The 18,145-nt window shown below is 43.4% G+C and overlaps 1 protein-coding gene across 1 annotated transcript in view; it reads right to left on the reverse strand.

Moving 5' to 3' along the window:
* The window catches only part of LOC114061822 (polypeptide N-acetylgalactosaminyltransferase 9), a gene marked incomplete at its 3' end in the record, with an annotated part of 70,797 nt that overhangs the window by 28,118 nt on the left and 24,534 nt on the right, over positions 1-18,145 (reverse strand). Inside the window, exons 3-4 of the mRNA XM_027892657.1 lie at positions 3,501-3,667; positions 1,391-1,565 (exon numbers count right to left, since the gene is read on the reverse strand). Of these exons, the coding sequence (XP_027748458.1) occupies positions 1,391-1,565; positions 3,501-3,667 (342 nt within the window). The remainder of the gene's footprint in view (positions 1-1,390; positions 1,566-3,500; positions 3,668-18,145) is intronic.

An 18,145-nucleotide genomic window follows, 5' to 3' on the forward strand; every position in this document is an offset into this window, starting at 1 on the left:
AATACACAAACATGCACTGAAAATGGGGGGGAATAGTCATGCAAGATGCAGCTAAGTAGGAGAACAGAACAGCAGTTTTACTTTTTAACAAGAGACTCCTGCCTCACTCCCGAGTTTACAGGGCTGGGAGTGCAGGTAACTGTGACCTGGTGGGGAAAAAAAAAGCAGTCCAGATGGAAGGACTTCAGTCCCTCCCAGTAAAAGAAGATTAGGTTAAAATGGAGCTGACAGGCACCTGCACGTGGACAGCTCCAAAGCTAGGAGGAAACTGCAGCTTGGGCAGGACAAGCACTGGGAACAGCACCCAGAGCATGCTCCCCCCAGTCCCCAGTCCTGTCCCATGGCTGACATTGCCCTAGGTGAATGTTTGCAATGATTTGAAAGATCTACTTGCTTTAAAAGTAAATAAATAACTTAAGCCAGCTCTTAAGCTTCTAGAAAACTACTACAACTGCTATCATAGCCTAACATAGTCCTAGGGAAAAAATTGGGATGAACATAAACCAGGTGCACTACAAGACTTATTTTATTGCATCTTCCATTTTATAAAGATATTCATGAACATATAAAAATAAACACTCCACTCCTTTGCAATTAAGTTTCTCCCTAGTTATAAGTGCAGCTATTTTTAGTTTTAATTTGAGGATATCTCCCAGAATTGCAGAGCATAATCATTTCCACCATAACTCTGTATCATCGTTATCAAATAACAGCCTATCTTTGGAAAACACACATTTTACATGCTGAAGGTCCCAGCAGCCCTTTTTCAGCTGACTGTACATATCAGTTCCTTCAGTCCCAACATCAAGTAATGCAAAATATTGGCCACCAAGTGGTGCTACAAAGGTTTACTCCAAATGCAGATCTGGCCCATTAAACCCAAAACTGAGCTTCCTTTTTGTTCAAACCAAAGGGGGGGTGAGGAAAGGTGCACTAATTTCAAGCTCCATTAAAAATGCAGGAAATAATTCAACGTTTCCCCTCAAATGTAAATGCAAGAATATTTATGGGGGAATCAGATTGGTATTCAAGTTTCCAAGATGAAATGACAAGGAGGTAAAAGAAGCACTGGAAAGCATCCCTCTGCCTCCAGCCCAAAGCTCCTTCATGGTGCTCCCCATCTGGCTGCTCCAGGGATTTCACATCCCTTGTGCTTCCAGTTACTCCCCTCTCTACTGAGCTGTCCTAGACCAGTCACAACAGGGTTTTTATGGGTCTTGCAGTCACTGCAGAAGACTCTCAGCAATGTTGCAGTGATCAAGGGCATTATTCAAAAGTAACTGCTGATGGGATGACATCAGCCTGCAGCCTTCTCCCCCCCCACGGCTTCTCAGCCTCCCTGGGACACTGTCACCAAGCCAGCCTCCCTCTGGGGACAGCCAGCACTCACCAGCCAATGTTGAACTCCACGTGGGCATCAAAGAAGCCGACAACAGGAGAGGTTGCTGCTTTCCAGCCCTGGATCCTGGCTCGGATCAGTCCTTCCCGCTTGTTATTGCGCACTATTTTCACCAGCCCGGGGTATCTTTTATTGACATACTGGTCCAGATTAAATTTGAGCTCAACTGCAGGACAAAAAAAACCACAAAAACCAAACCACAAATATTCAGAATGAGAAAAGCCCTACAATGTTATGCTTTGCTTTAATTTATTCTGCAACAGAAAGGGAACGAGATCCTTAAAATAGTCCTAAACCCTTACTCATTCTCACAGATACAAAGCAAGTACTGTGGTTGTTCAATAATTACTATTCTAATTCTCTGATGACTTGCATTAGGTTACAAGTGGCCTCTGGAGGAGCAACTCTGACCACAAAGCAGTGTAACAAGGGAGTCTGGTGATTTCTTGTTCTGATTTATGCTCTTCAGTAAGAGTTTAAAAAATAACCCCAATGGATTTTGGGTCAAGACCTAATTCAGATCAAAATTAATTTCTCTTCATTTTAGGGTTTTCTCTTAAATATAATTAAGACTCCTCAAGAGTAGGCTTCTTTCCCATTGAACTTAATGGATATTGAAGATCTCAAATAGACTTCTCTTTTGTTCATTTTCAGGCATTCAATCACAGACAGAGCAGAATTCATTCACCCCTTTTTCAGCTTCATTTCAAGAGGTTTATAAACAGGCAAATTACCAAAATGGTCTCTCTATTTTTTAAAAATCAATCTAGTCTGGTAATTCATTTACACTGCAGCTTATTCATAATGTGGCTTTTGCTCAAATGTATTTATTAGGAAAACTAGAATAAGCTTCCAGGGTGTTAAAATCCTCATTCTTGAGATCTATAGTGCCCAGTAGAATCATTATCACTGGAATCAGAGACCTGATGAATCTCCAGTTATCAGGAAGAGCAGCAGAGAAAAGCCACAGAAGAGTTCACTGAGAAACAGTGAGTTCAGTTCTCCTCGTTATTACACTGACTCAAACACTCTGCAATCTCACATAATTCCTCCATAGGTCACGCTGCCATAAGTGAAATCTGAATTGCATAACATTTTTCTTACATCTATATGGTTTGGAATTCAGTTTTGTTTGAGCTCTTTCTTCTCTCAGCCTTCCTCTCTCTTCGGAGATCTTGAGGAGTGAGAGCCACTTTAAACTGAAACACTTAATTACAGCTGCTGTTCTGTGGAGGAAATGCTAAACTTTGGAATTATTTTAAATAAATATGATTTTAGAGGATGCAGCAGCTCTAGAAGACTAAGGTATAACAAAACACAACAACACTGCTAGTCCCTTGTATCCTGAGAGTTCTTCAAACCTGATTGTGTTGTGCTGATCTATAGCACTCTATATTTATGTATGGTTTAACTTTGGATTTCTGCAGCAGAAGTGCTGTTTTTACACGAATGAACCAGATGACCTGGGAGCTGCATGTGCTTTGTGCCTGTTCTGTTTCATGCTCATACACTAATTTACTCCCTAACTCAAAACCAGAAAAAGCATCAGGCTCAAAATCTGACATTACCAACACCTCTTTAAATCCTGAAGAAACAGTGTGCTAATGTGTAAAGGAGCAGAAACTATCTTTAAGGACAATCTGTAGCCCCACTTTTCCCTGGATGCAGAATTTAAAACTTTAATCTATTAATGACTGCGTTCCTCTGGATCTGAATATTTGGACAAAAGTGTCCTGTTAAGACTGCCCACACAAATGTCATTTATTCTGTGAGGATTTCCACGAAATCAACAGGGTTTATCCACATAATGTTTATTTGTTATACGAACAGTCAATATTTACTCAGAGCCTTGTGCAAATGGCTCAATCAACCCCTCTCATCAACAAACACGAACCCTTGCAAATTCTACTGCCTTCAATAGAGGTATGTTAATTTATACCAACATATGAGCCAATGATCATTAGCTGCAAATCAGTGGCTACTTAAGTGCAGAATGACTCAAAGGTGTTTCATCCAATAAGCATTTTGGCCAGCGGTGACCAAACTCCCTCTGATTTCATCTAGAAATCACAGAGCAGGAGGAAAAGCTCAAATTGCTCACCATTGTCACTGTTGTCATCCACCAGAATGATCTCCTTGAGCAGGTGGGAGGGGGTGTGGTTGACAACGCTGTGCACCGAGCGCAGGATGACCGAGAGCGCCTCGTTCACAAAGATGAACACCACCGAGATCTGGGGCAGGTCAGCGGGGTAGGTCATCTGCTTGCACCTGCAGGGCAGAGAGGCACGATTAAAAAAGCCCAGACAACCACTGGGAGGCCAAGTGGACCGGAGAGAATCCTCTCCTCCTTGCTCGCCATCTCCACAGGGGGATTTGCAGACTTTGTAACCCCAAACAATGATGTGGTAAAAGCTCGGAAGAAGCAGCCCAGGCAGGAGCAGCAACCTGTATAAACAAAGGGGATGAGCGTGCACACACATTTGTAGCAGCTCTCACTCCCTGGAAGGTTAAAAGCGCTTCTGGAAAACCAAAGGAATACCAATGACTTTGCTCAAAAACAACCTGCAGAAGGCCCACAGTGCTAGACCCGGGCTGTGCTCCCAGGGGAGCCATCAGCAGGTCTGCTGCTAGCTCAGAATTGGATCTCCAACTATTAAAGCCAGGGCTCACTCCGAGACATTTTGCATGTGCCCCTACAAGGAGCATTTACCACCCTTTCTGGCTTTGTGCAGCAACAACAGACACGCGATGGTTGTTGTACAGGCACACAGTGAAACATCTGCAAAACAGATCTGCTCCCTCCGAGACATCACCTTGGGAGGCAGCTACATCCTGCTTCACAATTTGCTGCTCATTGACACATATATGTTACCACAGACGATTCTGAGAAGAAAAATTGAGGCCTGGAGAAGTCACACAGCACAGAGCAGAACTCCTGCTTCCCAAGCCCACAGCCCGTCCCCATCTCCAACATCATACTGCCTCATTTTAGTGGAGTTCTCTCCCACTAGCAAATATTCTAACTTTAAAAAATACCTATGTGTTCTCACAGTCAAAAGCCATTCGGAATTACCACAGCAATTACTGAACCTGCTCTCTAAAATGCTGCTAATGATATCACAGGAAATGACTTTTCCTGCTCTTATCAAACTTTCTGACCCCTTTGCTCATTACTTTGGCATAACAATCACTTTTTTTTCCCCCACTCTCAGCAGTCATGGGGATAGGGAGGGCGACAAATGCCTGGCTGCTGAGTAACCTCTGGAAATCAGTTATGAATTCTGGTAAAATGCAATTATTCATAAGTCCTCATCCCAGCGCTACTTGCTCAGAGACCTGAGTACTTGTCACTGATTACAGTGTTCCTGCATCCACTCTCAGAGCTGGCAGGAAAGAAGGGATGAAAGGAAACATGGAACTGAAGTCTGGAGACAAAAAGGAGGTTGTGGCAGAGGAGGAGGGAACACAGCAAGAATGAGAATTCAGTCAAAGCAGCATTTACTACACAGAGGGACAAGCAATTAAAGGAAAGGTGGGATGACCACAAATATCAGAAGAAGAGAGATACCTGGGTTAGGTCCACCCCTATCCCTTCTCACTGCACCTTCCTTCTGTCGGTTCTCCCCTTTTTCTACAAGCAGGAAATGGCTGAAAAGTTGCATTATGGCCACATTTGGAAAGAACACCCTCACCATCACATATTGGAATATCTTGGGCAATCCCAACGCAACAGGAACATGCAGATGGGCAAAGGCAAAGCTCACAATTTAGCAGTGGTTTAAAAGCTGCCATAATTTTATTTATTGCAGTGAGGATGAAGAACAGCAAAAGCAGCTGTCCAGCTGAGAAGACTCCTCAAAGCACAGCGGTGATTTAGGAGTTTATTTCCTTCAGACCTCAAGTCAACCTTGAACCCTCAGCTCCTCAGGTCACTTCAGAAAATGAGATGGATGTGCTGAGGTAGTCAGGAGAAAGTACTGGTCCCCTGACAAACACTTCTGATGATGTCTGAGAGCAAGAGCAATCCCAGTTAAGGGGCCTTTCCTTAAAAATCAGTGGGTGCTTAAGTGCTTTGCTGGATTGTCGCCCAAGTTCTTCCCAATGTATTCTCTAATTAGATACCAGTCACAGCCATTTACAGTTAATACTTCCTTTATTCCAAGAAACTCTAACCAGCACTTGACACACTGAGCCAAACGGTGACATTAGCAAGTCACTCACGAGAACACACTGCCATCAAAGCACAACCATCCCCGTCACCTCCTGCCACCTTTGCTTGGCCAGAGGCTGACAAGAGACCACATGAACTGCAATGGGTCAGGCTAAAGAAAGCCAGAGTGTCAGGACACGTGAAGCATCAGGCAAGAAGGAACCTATGGGCTCGTGATGGAGGGGAATGTGAAGAAATCAAACTGTACAGAGATGTCCCAGCAAGGCACACCCTTATAATCCTTCAACCCTACCACCAAGAGAACTGTGATAATTAAGAAACCATCCCTTTTTGGCAGCCCTGCTGCTGTGCAGTGAAGTGCCTGGGTGTCTAAGGCGAGTGCTCTGCCCAGGGAAGGGAGCTGGGTGCCACCTCCCCCTCCCCACTTCTCTGCACTAGGTGTGACCACATTCTGAACTCAGGCAGGTGGCTGAGGGAGGACAATTACAGTAATTGACGGCCCAAACTTGGCCTCATTAACACCCAACACTGCTGAGTTCGGGAAGAATTAAGAGCACACACTTGACCTCTGTGGTGGGCAAGGATGGTCTGAGCTGGCCAGGCACAGCTTACATTCAGTCTCACTGTGATTTAAAATTAGTGTTATGAGCTGCCTCCACAGTGCACAACCAGCAGAGGAGCCCAGGCCTGCATGAGAAGCAGGGACTGTCTCCAGGGCTGACAGGTGAGCTGCAGAGGGACTCACAGGGACGTGTTTAGGAGCAGGGATTCCAAGCAAAGGCTGACAATGCCATGGCCAATCATTTCCACGGGCCAGCTGAGGATGGATTAGACCTGATATGTGAACCAGCCCTTCAGGCACCTTCCACACAACATGCCAAGCATCAAACCTGAGGCGTCCTGCTGTCATCTTGGGACAGGTCTTTGAGTGTTCTCGCTCTGTATGTGCTACTGCAGAGCTTGGCCAGCAACCCAGGGGTATTTCCTTTGTACAGGACAGAGAGCTTGATGTCAGGTCATTTTTCTCTGTTCTGGAGGTGATTTTCACTCACTCTTTCCCTTGCCTTGAATCAGTTCCTTAAATGAACATTTCCCAGCCAGCCTCCTGAGCCCAACTGTGAGCACTGTCTTTGCAGGCACAAGGAAACAGGAAAAGCTCTTCAGTTGGCAGACCAGAACCTCGGGAAAAAAATCATGTCCTAACAAAAAAAGGTCACAGATTAGAAACTGGGACATGAGAAAACAAAAGCTCCTCAGCTGCACGTGAACCTGCTCATGGCAACCTTGGAAGCTGGGAGGCAATAACGGGAAGGAGATTTTCTTCTGCCTGAACCCTCCCTCTCTGATAGATGTATTTACTCTATTTGTATCTGATCCAACAGGAACATGTGAGAGTCCTCTATTTATCAGAGCTGCTCTTACAGTCCATTTGGGATGCACTCTTTTTTGTGAGGGACTGGCACGGCAGCCACGCAGGTAGTTCAGTGCATTACCAAGGAAGGAAAAATCTTTCCTGCTCTATTTCCCCTGCCTTCTCTCCTGCCTGCAAACTTGCTAAAGTCTGAAAATGAGTTTTGCTTGCAGACCTGAATATACTGAGTTTGGAAATGGATTAGGCAATGCATTTAGAGATTTCTGACAGCTTTACCCTTCAGGAAGAAATGCAAACAAAATTAAAGCTGCTTCATGAATCTTTAAAGTATTTAATACAAGATATGTTTTTCCAATGAACCACTGGGATGGAGATGGCTGTGGGTTTCTCTCCTTCACAAACTTGATGAAATTGCTGGGCATGAAGAAACACCTGCAATTCTGGCACAAAAAAAAAAAAACACCAAAAAACAAAAAACTACCCCCAACAGGCTCTGCACCTTGAAAGCTGCAGAATGGTCTGGGATCATGTTTTACAGCCACAGAAGGAGAGGCAGGTGGAACAGCTCCTCATTTGGTACATGACCAATGAAAGGACAAAGATAAATATTAATAAGATTATTGAATTCTCGCTCCTTAATGGTAACAAACGCTACTTTTAATCATCAGGTCAATGTGTATTTTGCCAGTTAAGCCAAAGGCTCAGAGTAGTCTCACCTACACGGTTACCTTTCAGCACCTAAATGCTGCTGTGACTTCTGTGGGCACAGATGATCTGCCACAGCTAAATCAGGAAATTTAGTGGCGAGTTCAGGGCTTGATTTCTTTCTCCAGAAACCCACTGAGGCTTTACAGCCAGTGCTAGACGTAACAGTAACTTTTGAGCTGCAGAAATAAACTAGCATTGCTTTCCTGTTCCACACTGGCACAAGGGTGAAAACGTGACAAGCTGCAAACATCTCCTTCCCCAGCATGGGATCCAGCTGCTGACCAGTCTGCAGCAACAGCAGTGACAGGCTACAGAACTGATTAGCTTCATGGATCATGAATCTGTCAGCCAGGGGCTCCAGCTCCTTCCTAATTAATTCTCCTTCTCACAACAGAAGGTGTTAACTGCATTACACCATAACATTCTCTTGCCATTAAAGATGGATTTTCCTGCCCCATCCAAAAGGGAGAAAAACACCAAATGGGACAATTTTTGAACTTAAGGCTTGCTCTTCCTTTGCCCTCCTGTTTTGCAGCCCATGGACAGAATTCCCTAAGAATCACATAATATAAATACAGCTGTGATCAAGGGAGCAGTGGTACAGAACACTGATGCTCTACTGAAAAAAAAGCAGCCCACTGTGTTTACAGCTAAGGTAAAGAGAGGAGTGAGTCATTTTCAGAAAAACTAGAAATTATGGTGTTACCAGGAGATGCCTTCTTCACAGACCCTGTTCCTTATGGAACAGCCTCCACTTTGATTTATCCAACAGAATAAAAATCAGCACCTTCTCCTTTCTCCTGAAATTATCTGGAGAAGTGCAGGTACAAGATACAGTGCAATTCTTGTCAGTGCTGCAAGTCAGAGAGAACCCAGTAAAATAACCCATCCTCCATCTTTTCTGGTACACAGCGATGCTGATGGTCATTTTTACATAAAGTGAGATCTTAAATCTACTCCTCTTTTCATATGTTCCTTGACACATTTTTTTTTTCTTATTTCTCATCCAAAAGTCTAAGGCAGAAATCCCCCACATTCATCACAAAGAAAACCAGGCCAAGTCCTTGTTCCTGAGTCAACCTCAAACACTTCCTGCATCAAGAAGTCCTTTCATGTCAGCCACAAAGGATGGCAACACACCAGGAGTGTTCCAGCACACACCTAGTCCTGGGCATTTCCCATATTCCCAGGCTGAACAATTGGATTTCGTGTCTGTAGGATTTGCAGGGTGAAGAACAGCAGCAGCCTTTTCAAAATAACTGTCTTTTATACCTCAGAACTCCCTCTTCTCTGTCCTGTTTCCTACAGGAAAGACCAAATTGACAGGAATTTCTGTCCTGTGACAAGTCCATAAAGGAGAGAGCCCTTTCGAGCTGGGACTCGGGACAGGTACATTAAAGTTCCCCATGAAGTTGTAATAATACACATTGGACATTTACTAAGAACCAGACATTTACTTCTTTTTCCTTTCTTTTTTAAATTCCAGGCCAGTACAACTGTGACTAATTGCTCTGCACACACACAAAAAAACCCCAAACCAACAAACCAACAAACCAACAATACATGTTTGTGCCTTTTGTTTTATAGCACATTTGTTCTATTTGGTTTAATTCCTCCCTTCTCTATGAGAAATTGTTGTATGTTTATAGTAGAAAGCCCTGAGAACTGTCAATCAGTGACTGATAGCACAATATATATGCATAGTTAACACACACAGCATGAAGATGACTCTGCTCATAAAGAATATTAACCCTTATATTTAGGATTATTAGACTCTTCAAAAGTAGCTGCTGCACACATAAAATAAGAGGCCTTGTATTTTAGTGAGCTATTCCTGGCTTTCCTCAGGCAAACAACACCAGAAACAAGCCATCGTGTCTAATACTATTATTGATTTATACATATAAAAATGCTAAAACTAGTTTCAATCACTCCTAAAACAAGCCCCTTTATTAACATGAAAAATGGCTAAAAGCTCGGGCTCAGATCCCTCCACAGGAAAAAGTATTTGCCTTTTTTTCTTTTTTTTTTTTTTTTTTTGGCAACTTAACTTGAGCCACTAATATGTTTTGAAATACCATCTGTAAAAAATTTCCACTCTATCCCCTGGTGTGCCTGTTCAGCTCTGCCTCTGGCTGTATGCATGCTGCATCACAAAGCATTAGGCTCACTGGAAATTAATGGAGAAGCTGAAATCTGCTTTCAAAGGCTTTTCACAATCCCCAAAGAAAACACATCCCCCGTGCAACTTTATTTTTAATGGCGCTGCACTTAAATTTAAGGAAGGGCCTCAGCTAAATTTCAAGTGGTGTGTGTTCTGCCTAATTTTAGGTGATTAAACACAAATGGCTTGTTGAGTGATTCTCTGGATTTCACAAAATCCTGGTCACTGGTCCAACTGGATTTTTAGCTTGCTATAAAAGTAAAAATTGGACAAGAATTGTCTTTGAAAAAAAAAACCCAAAACATAAAGGTGGTCTTACAAAATTCTGCTTTGAGATTGGAGAGCTCTTTGAACTCCGTGAAAGTGAAAACAGTGAAGTGACACAAAATAAAGGCATTGTGTCAATTTGATTCAAAGTCCTTAACAGCAAAATATATGCAGAGAAACACTACCTTTTGTGCAACCTTTTTAAACTTAATTCTGGGAACTGCCTTGTCTGTGGAGAACAGAGATTATATACTCTCATCTCAGTGCTCCACCGAAACTAAAACCTCATGTATCAAATAGAGGAGGTTCACAAAGAGCCCTCCAAGAAGGCAGAAAGTGTTTTCTAGGGTGCATTCACAAAACTTCTTGCTCCTGCCACCAAGGGTCATTGCTCTCCCGTCAGCAATGTGAAGTCAGCCATCTATCTGCACCTCCAGCAGGGACTGTGAGCAGACTTCCCGTTAAGAAATACTTTCCCACTCAAGGTGATGCAGCAAGATCCCAGAAAAGGTTCTTTATGGCAAAGGAAGAATTAATCCCATCATGTCTGCAGGGAGGGAGATGGTAACAGCCCAGATATCCAAAAGCAGACTACATATCTGAGGAAAACCCCCTTCTCTGAAGTGCATCTCCTATTGAGTTCTGAGTCCATGCCAGACATAAGGGGAAAACAGTGGAGTTGATGAAATCAAAGCTATTATTTTCAATAAATAATGTAGAAGAGTAAACTCACCATTTTCCATCTGCATGGAACAGTTGGCTCTACCCTTGAAGCTATTTGTTATTCAGATAATAATATGTAAATACAGAAAGTTATCCCGGACTATTAAAAAACGTACTGCAAGTATTTAATATTAAAAATTCAAGGCACTTTTGTTTAATTTTGGCTATCTCACTCCTTCAGCTGGTGTTGCTGGTGCTGGACACAGGCTGAATATCACAGTGTTCCCTAGAAATGTAGGGCAATAAAGAAGGTTTCAAGGTAAGTGCTGCAGAGCCCTTCCCGAATTTCATTACAGGTTTGCTGTCACGCTGCAGTGTGGTGGTTAGGAGGAGGAGAACAGAGGAACGCAATAATTTTCCACTATTATTTCAGCTAACAGCGTTTTTTACGGTCTTGGGAGGATATACAACAATGTTTGGCAAACAGTCCCTTCTCTAATGGGCTCCAGTGTATTTCACAGGAGACCAGCTTTAACCTTTGGTCCTATCCAGTTATGCAGCAGAATGTTTCTCTCTACCTACCTACAAATGCTGGGTGATTGGAGGAGTAAACCACCAGATGAGAGGTCAGCCATAACCTGGGTTTCACTGCCTGCCAAAACTGCAGTGAGAAGCTCTTGCTCTTGACTTGTCCCAGCAGCTGCAAGGCTGGTTGTAGCCCAGAAAGGTGATACCTGGTAACCCCAGCCCTTTGTTGAGGCGTGCACAAGCTGATTTCACTAACCAGCAATGGCCCTGAAACGTTTAAACGGTGGTCACAGGCTTCTTCCTCCTTCTTTAAATGATCAATTTCTATCAGAGTGAAAACAGACTGAGTTTATGGTATGTGGGAAGAATTATGGCTCAAATAGAGCAGTGTTCCAAGAACAAACGCATAAAGAACATTGATTTAGCACTGAAAATGGGAGTATTAAATCCACCATGTTTAGATGCTTTATATGGGATTGAGCTGAGCCTGGTGGCAGCAGCAGGGTGTTTCTAAAAGGCCTGAGTCAGGGAGATTGGACAAATGAAGGTGCATGTGCTCTGTGTGTTCCCTTCCACAGACAGGGGCAGAAAAGTACCTGACAACCAGAGGATGGAGCACTCTGGACCAGAATCCCCATAGGATAAATCATCAGGCAAGAGCAGTCAGACCCTGAAGCGCAGATGGGACTTTACTCCTCTCTATGTCTTTCCCAGCGATACTTGCAGGGTTGTTCTTTATATATATAATAACTACTTCAAGAAATGTCCTCTTCAAGTAAAGCAGTTAAGCATGTCTTAACTTCACTGGGGTTATTCACACACTTAAAACTAGGAACATATTTAAGTGCTTCACTGGACTGGAGCCTAATTGTACTTTTATAGCTTTTGTTTAAATTAAAGGCTAGTTAGAGGTGAACAGCACAGTATTCAACGATTTCACGCACTTAGAAGTTGAATGTTAACAACAGTTTCTTACCTTCTAACTATTTCTATAGCTTCAGTTTATGTAACTTAGAAAACTCTGGCATTTTGGATCAGTTTTGGTTACATTTAGAAATGAAATTTTTTTTAAGAATCCAGCCACATTTACAGTCTAGCACACAGCCAACACCTAGAACACACACTGCCCAGCAGGAAAACAGTGCAAGATTTTTATAATTACGAGCTCTTATCCTAATTTAAAAAAAAAAAAAAGAAAAGGGTCAATATATGCTCACTTTTCACTCAAGTTGACAGAAATTAGGCACAGACCCTGGAACAGGTACCACAGAAGTACGACTGTGAATCTGAGCAGGCCAAGGGCACGCATTGGTCTCCTCCTGACTCCGAGAAGATCTGGCCATTGTAGCACTTCAACTTTCATGCACTGCTCCTGCCCACACTGGCCTTCTGAGAAACAACTGCCTTTTGCCCTCTGTGTTATCTGGTATCTTTTCTACTTGCCCCCAGAAGGGATGACCCTGCACCCAGAGTGTTCCCACTGACCGTGTGCCCGGCAGGCTGAGGCTCTGTGCTCACCCCTGCCCTTCCTCATCCCTCAGCTGCAGACAGACACATTCAGCCTGTTCCATCCACAGTAGTTGCTCAAGCCTCGACTTGGAGAAACTTTCCCCCCACTGCTTCCATAGATTCCCAGATCTGTCAGGCAGAGGAGCTGAGTGCTCCTCTCTGAGCAAACAGAACACAAATTTCCCCGTCCCTCGGTACACGAGGGTTAATAACAACAAGGCAATAAGCCAGTGGGGTAGCCAGAGGTCAAGCATCTGTTTTCAGGCAGCGTAGAAAACACAGGAGCAAAGCTTCAATGTCATTTTTATCTTGAGTTTAATGTAAACTGCACCGTGACCCTCTGGGAGAACCGTGTCCTAATGAAACATCCACGGCTTACTCCAGCTGCTGAATGAGACAACTGTTCACTTGGTGGATGGAAGTAACTAAAATTTATGCCTTTCCTCTGAAATTTTAGGGGTACAGCCTAACTTAGCAACAACACCCCCGGGTATTTTAGTGCACTGCTTTAATTATTATTGCTGCTATTAATATTCTACCATTAGTCAAGTCTGAACTACCGTGTCTGCCAGAGAGGTGTGTTTCATACCACCCCAGAGGCCAGCCCTCTGCTAGGGCATTTGGAAGACAAAATACATAAATGCAGACTAGCAAAAGTCTGGGAGCGTAGCATCAATAATATACCCATCCCTCGGAGCAAAGAAGAAAAATAAACTAATTAAAGAACTATTTGACAACCTGAAGGCATCTCACACAGGTAAAAAGCAATGCCAGAGGGTTTGGTTTCTGGAAGCTGAGAAACAGGGAGCTTTGTGCATAAGTAAGACACAGAGATATGTGCAGTAGTTTAAAGCTGTCTCACTGATAAATCCTGACCACCACCAGAAATTGTAGGTGCACTTCTCAGGCCAAGGGAATAGGGGTTTTGCCTGATGCTTGCATGGCAATTGTCCTCATGTTTAGTTCAGACAAGGAAGGAGAGAGATGTATTTGTGCTGGGTATCCAGCTCTGCTCATGTCCTCCACTGAAGGGCTTCTTGTCACTGCATAAGCAATCCCTGCAAAATGTATCAGCTATAACATAACTCCCTGCAGGGGAAAAAGAGAGGGGTTTTCATCAGCTTGAAGTTCTGAGACTCAGTAACATACGTGGCAAGATGCCTCCTTCACCAGAGTTATTTAAACACCCTGCACAGCCAAGGAACAGACAACAGAGATCAGCCTGGTGTTGGTTTTACAAAGAAGGCAACAAGGCACAGGCCTGGAGCTGCTGCTCCTCAAGGCCTGCACCACATTTCAAAGGAGGTCTCCAGGTGGGAACAAGCAGCTGCTGCAGGATTTCTTGTGGCCAAAGGGATGCAGGCCAAAAGTGCACAGTGAGTTCCTATTAGGACAGCCAGTTGGTTTGGTAGAAATAGGGAAGAGAGTGCACAGACAGCATGGGGAGCAACTGCCCCTGGACCTCCTTTTGGAGCTGCATCCAGCAAGGTGACCTGGTTGGACTGTGCTTTGTTTCTGAAACTACAACAGAAGGTCTAGAAGCAATATAACAAAAGCCAAGAACATTTCAGAAAGCTGGAGGAACACAAAATAGAGGCCCCATACTTCAATATCATAAAACTTTCAAACAACTTAACTGGCAGGTGCTGCTTCAGAGAAACAAAACCTTGGAAAGCATCTGGATCAGGCTAACCGAGACAGGGAGCTTACATTTGCTGCCCTGTAACTGTCAGGTCCTTCTGGCTCTGGCTCCTTTTAAGAGTCTCTCACTTTTATTAGCACTAAATTCACTCAAAACAGGAGACACAGGCAAAACAAGCAAGAGCTGACACTATTAAAATGAAACACTGCATCAGCTTGGGAGTTCACAATTCAGTTTTATCTCTGACAGAAGAGTAAATTGTCTGACATTTTGGCCTCTTCATGTTTTTATCGCAAAGACACAAACAACAACAACTAAAATACCTTGAGGTTGTGTGACCTGAAACCTTGACTCTCCTATACTATGAAACCTATCCAAATAAAATAGGAATCAGAACTGGCTAATTTTTGAAGTTACACAAGGAAGACATCTGGAGATAATACGTATCTCACATTGTCAGCAGAACTAAATTTGCATACATATTTTAAGAAAAGAAAAGGGGAACGTTATTTCAAGCCATTGGAGCTCCTTCAAAGCCCTAAAAAGGATCTCAGGTGTAGTGTAACAGAGATAACATGCAAGGAAACATAAAAGGAAAAGAAACACCACGCTGAATTCATCGCCTGTCTTGTTCTGTTACTTCTTTTCATCCTGTAATGCGATACCATGGAGTGTAACATAACATGACAGCTCAGAAATGTACAGGAATACCCTTTTCTCCCTGGAAGTGATAGCGGGTATCAACCATCCACGGGCCCAGGAGAGGGAAATGAAAGACACTGAAATGCCACACTCAGCTGCAAGGCCTGGCTGGATCTCAGCAGTGGTTCTGCACTACAGATATGCATTTACCTGGGAAGGAACAGCTCGCTCACTTTGAAGACAGCACGGACGAAATACTCCTCTTTCCATGGAAATACTCTGGTTCCTGTTTTCAAGTTCAAATAATTACCCCAAGCAGTCGTGCTTGAGGTACCAGTGAACGTGCAGGTCACACAGGACACGTTTAGATGTGACAGGTAAGAAAAACTGAGAGATGCAAAACAGCCTTCTGATCATCTTTTCCCCCCAGATGAAAACTGGGCCGCAGCCACAGTTTTGCCTCCCCAGCTGCGGGGTGGGGACCTTACCCAGGCTGCACATGGTGGCAGGTCATTCTTCACTGTGTGCTGCTGGCACAGAGATTCCCTCTCATTTCTGTGCGCCTTGGAGCATCCAGCACTTTGGATTCACCTGAAATGCTATTCCAGCTGGCTGTCCTAGGTTCCTGGGGGACAGACCTGCAGAGGACACTACACACTGCACATGATAAGCAATGCTGCCATGTCTTCTCCTCCGCTGGAGGATGATAAAGGCAGCCAAGTCGATTGCCTTAAATTAGATGTCTAATTTTTAGCCAGAGTTATGCAATCCACCTCAGGTAAACTATTCATGTATTCAAGAGTACGTTCTGGTGCAGACAAATTGCAGGGAATGGCTTCCAGTCTCACTGCATTTAAACACAACATTGCAATCAGTTACTTTTCACGCTCCCTAGTTAATCAAATTCAGCCTTCACTAAATCTACATTTATTAGTGCTGACAGTCGTGCAGAACTTGTCTTCAACAATTAATATACACAAAGGCACTGCAAAAATGTAAAAGAGGAAAATTACTGTGTTTGAACAGAAGGTGGCTTCTTGGAAAAGGTTGTTCATTTTTATGATTCTTTTTAATTTAGCCTTTCTGGTGCTCCTTTCATTATCCCACGGGTCAGTGTTAATAATCAAGACCAATGTTATACACTTTGCAGTATAATTAAAGTCACTACTTAATTGGAAAGCCCAGCACTAAACAAAAGGGAATCAATAATGAATCTAATGGGAAAAGCCAGAGAAAACTTCTATCAGACATCAGAAATAGCTGTGAGATATTGCCACGTGTCCAGCACTGCTACTACAGGGACAGCACCAGGTCTGGCTGGTGGGGAGTCTCTGCTTATGATTTATGTCCTGCATAAAACCTGGGAACTGTCTGCCCAAAGCCTTGGGGGTCACCTCTCTCCTCAGCACAGCAAAGCAGAAGGCAGAGGATTAGTGTGGGGCAATCTGGGCAGTCTCGTGGTCTTACCTCAGGGTCATGCCCTACTGCTTGTCAAACCAAATCATTCAGAGAACCTTCCTGGTAACGGCCTCAGAAAGGGCCTGGAAAGTTTCACAATATTTATTATTATTATTATTATTATTATTATTATTACTATTATTATTATTATTATTGTTAGGAAACATGGCCACTGTGTTAATCTGTTCATCAGTCTTTTCACTGGAGCAATTTAACACGGTACAACTAATTAAATACACAAAGACCTAACAGAGACCTGGGATTTGGGAGACACAGGTTTGATCCCACATTCCAGTTAATACATCATTATTTATGCAAAACAAGCAGAGCTCCAGCAGAGGTTGGGAGAAGACTTTCATAAACAGGGTCAGGTCTCAGTGACAACTGCAGAAGGACTGTATGAACACAGAGCACTGGGGTGTAGGTGCTGGCAGTACCTGTGACCCCACACAGAGTTCTCTTTCCCAGCCAAGGAAATGGGTGATTTTTTTCCCCCCTCCTTTGAGGGGCACAGACAGTCCTCCTCAGACAGCTGCAGCCAAAAAAGAAACACGTCCCAAAATGCAGTGATGAGCCTTTGGCATACACAGGGATACACAAATAAGCACAGCAGGCCCAGAGGCAGCAGTGTGAGCGAATTTAGGTTGTCAGCTGATATCCCAAATGAACTGAGTCAGAAATACAACACTAGACACGGAGCAGTAGCTGGTCAGAGCCCAGTTCACTGCAGAGGAAGCAGCACAGGAATTTTCTCACTCCACACCAGTTCCTTCTGCTCTCGGGCAAGACAAGAAGTCAGCTCCCACTCGGGTCCATCCCTCTGGAACTGCATCACCAGTTGTGCAACAAATAATGTGTGTGCAAAGGCCTGTGCTATTTGTAGGGGATTCACAGCCCCAGGGAAATGTCCAGCCTGTGTAAATGGGCAAAGCTGGTGGAGCTCCACATGTCCCAGAGCACGTGGACACACACGCCCCTCTGCTCTGCTCAAAACCCACAGCTGGACAGCGATTTGGGATCTAATTAAAACACTTCACTTAGTTTCATGTCTTACTGAATTTCCCTCCCGTAAACAATCCTAATCCGTTGCCCAGAGGTAATTCTGTCTGCTCCATTTTCTGCCCCTGTTTTTCCTTCTCTCTGCTTCAATTTATGTCGTAGGTTCAGAGTGGCCAAACGGGGTTCTCAGGATTTTAGAATGATTTTTTAGAGTCACTGAGAGTGGATGCAAAAGAAAAAAAAAAGGTCCAATGTTTTCCTATTAAAAATAAGCCTAATTGAAATCCAAATAACCTGCCTCTGCTGTGACTGTGAAACACTGTCAGCTGAAAAAAACCAAAATGTTTAATTTGAACTAATGTTTCTCTTTACCATGCCCTGATATTTAATCTGAAAGTACTGGCAGAAGCTAGTGCTAGAAAATTCATCACTTTAAAACTAACACTTTTTAATGGGAAACTAAATGTTTCATTGGTCTAAATATTTACTTTTAATAAACATTTCACAGATCTGTTCAGCCTGACACAAAATATTTTTAGGCCTTTTTTTTTTTTTTTTTTCCAGTTGTCATTTTCTGCTAATCAGAAATTCTGATTCCTGGAAAGCTCTGATCTGTTCCACTT

The sequence above is a fragment of the Empidonax traillii genome, unplaced genomic scaffold (assembly GCF_003031625.1).
Source record: "Empidonax traillii isolate 1590-97213 ecotype Southwest subspecies unplaced genomic scaffold, ASM303162v1 scaffold361:size2146424, whole genome shotgun sequence".
In the NCBI taxonomy this organism is placed as follows: Eukaryota; Metazoa; Chordata; class Aves; order Passeriformes; family Tyrannidae; genus Empidonax; species Empidonax traillii.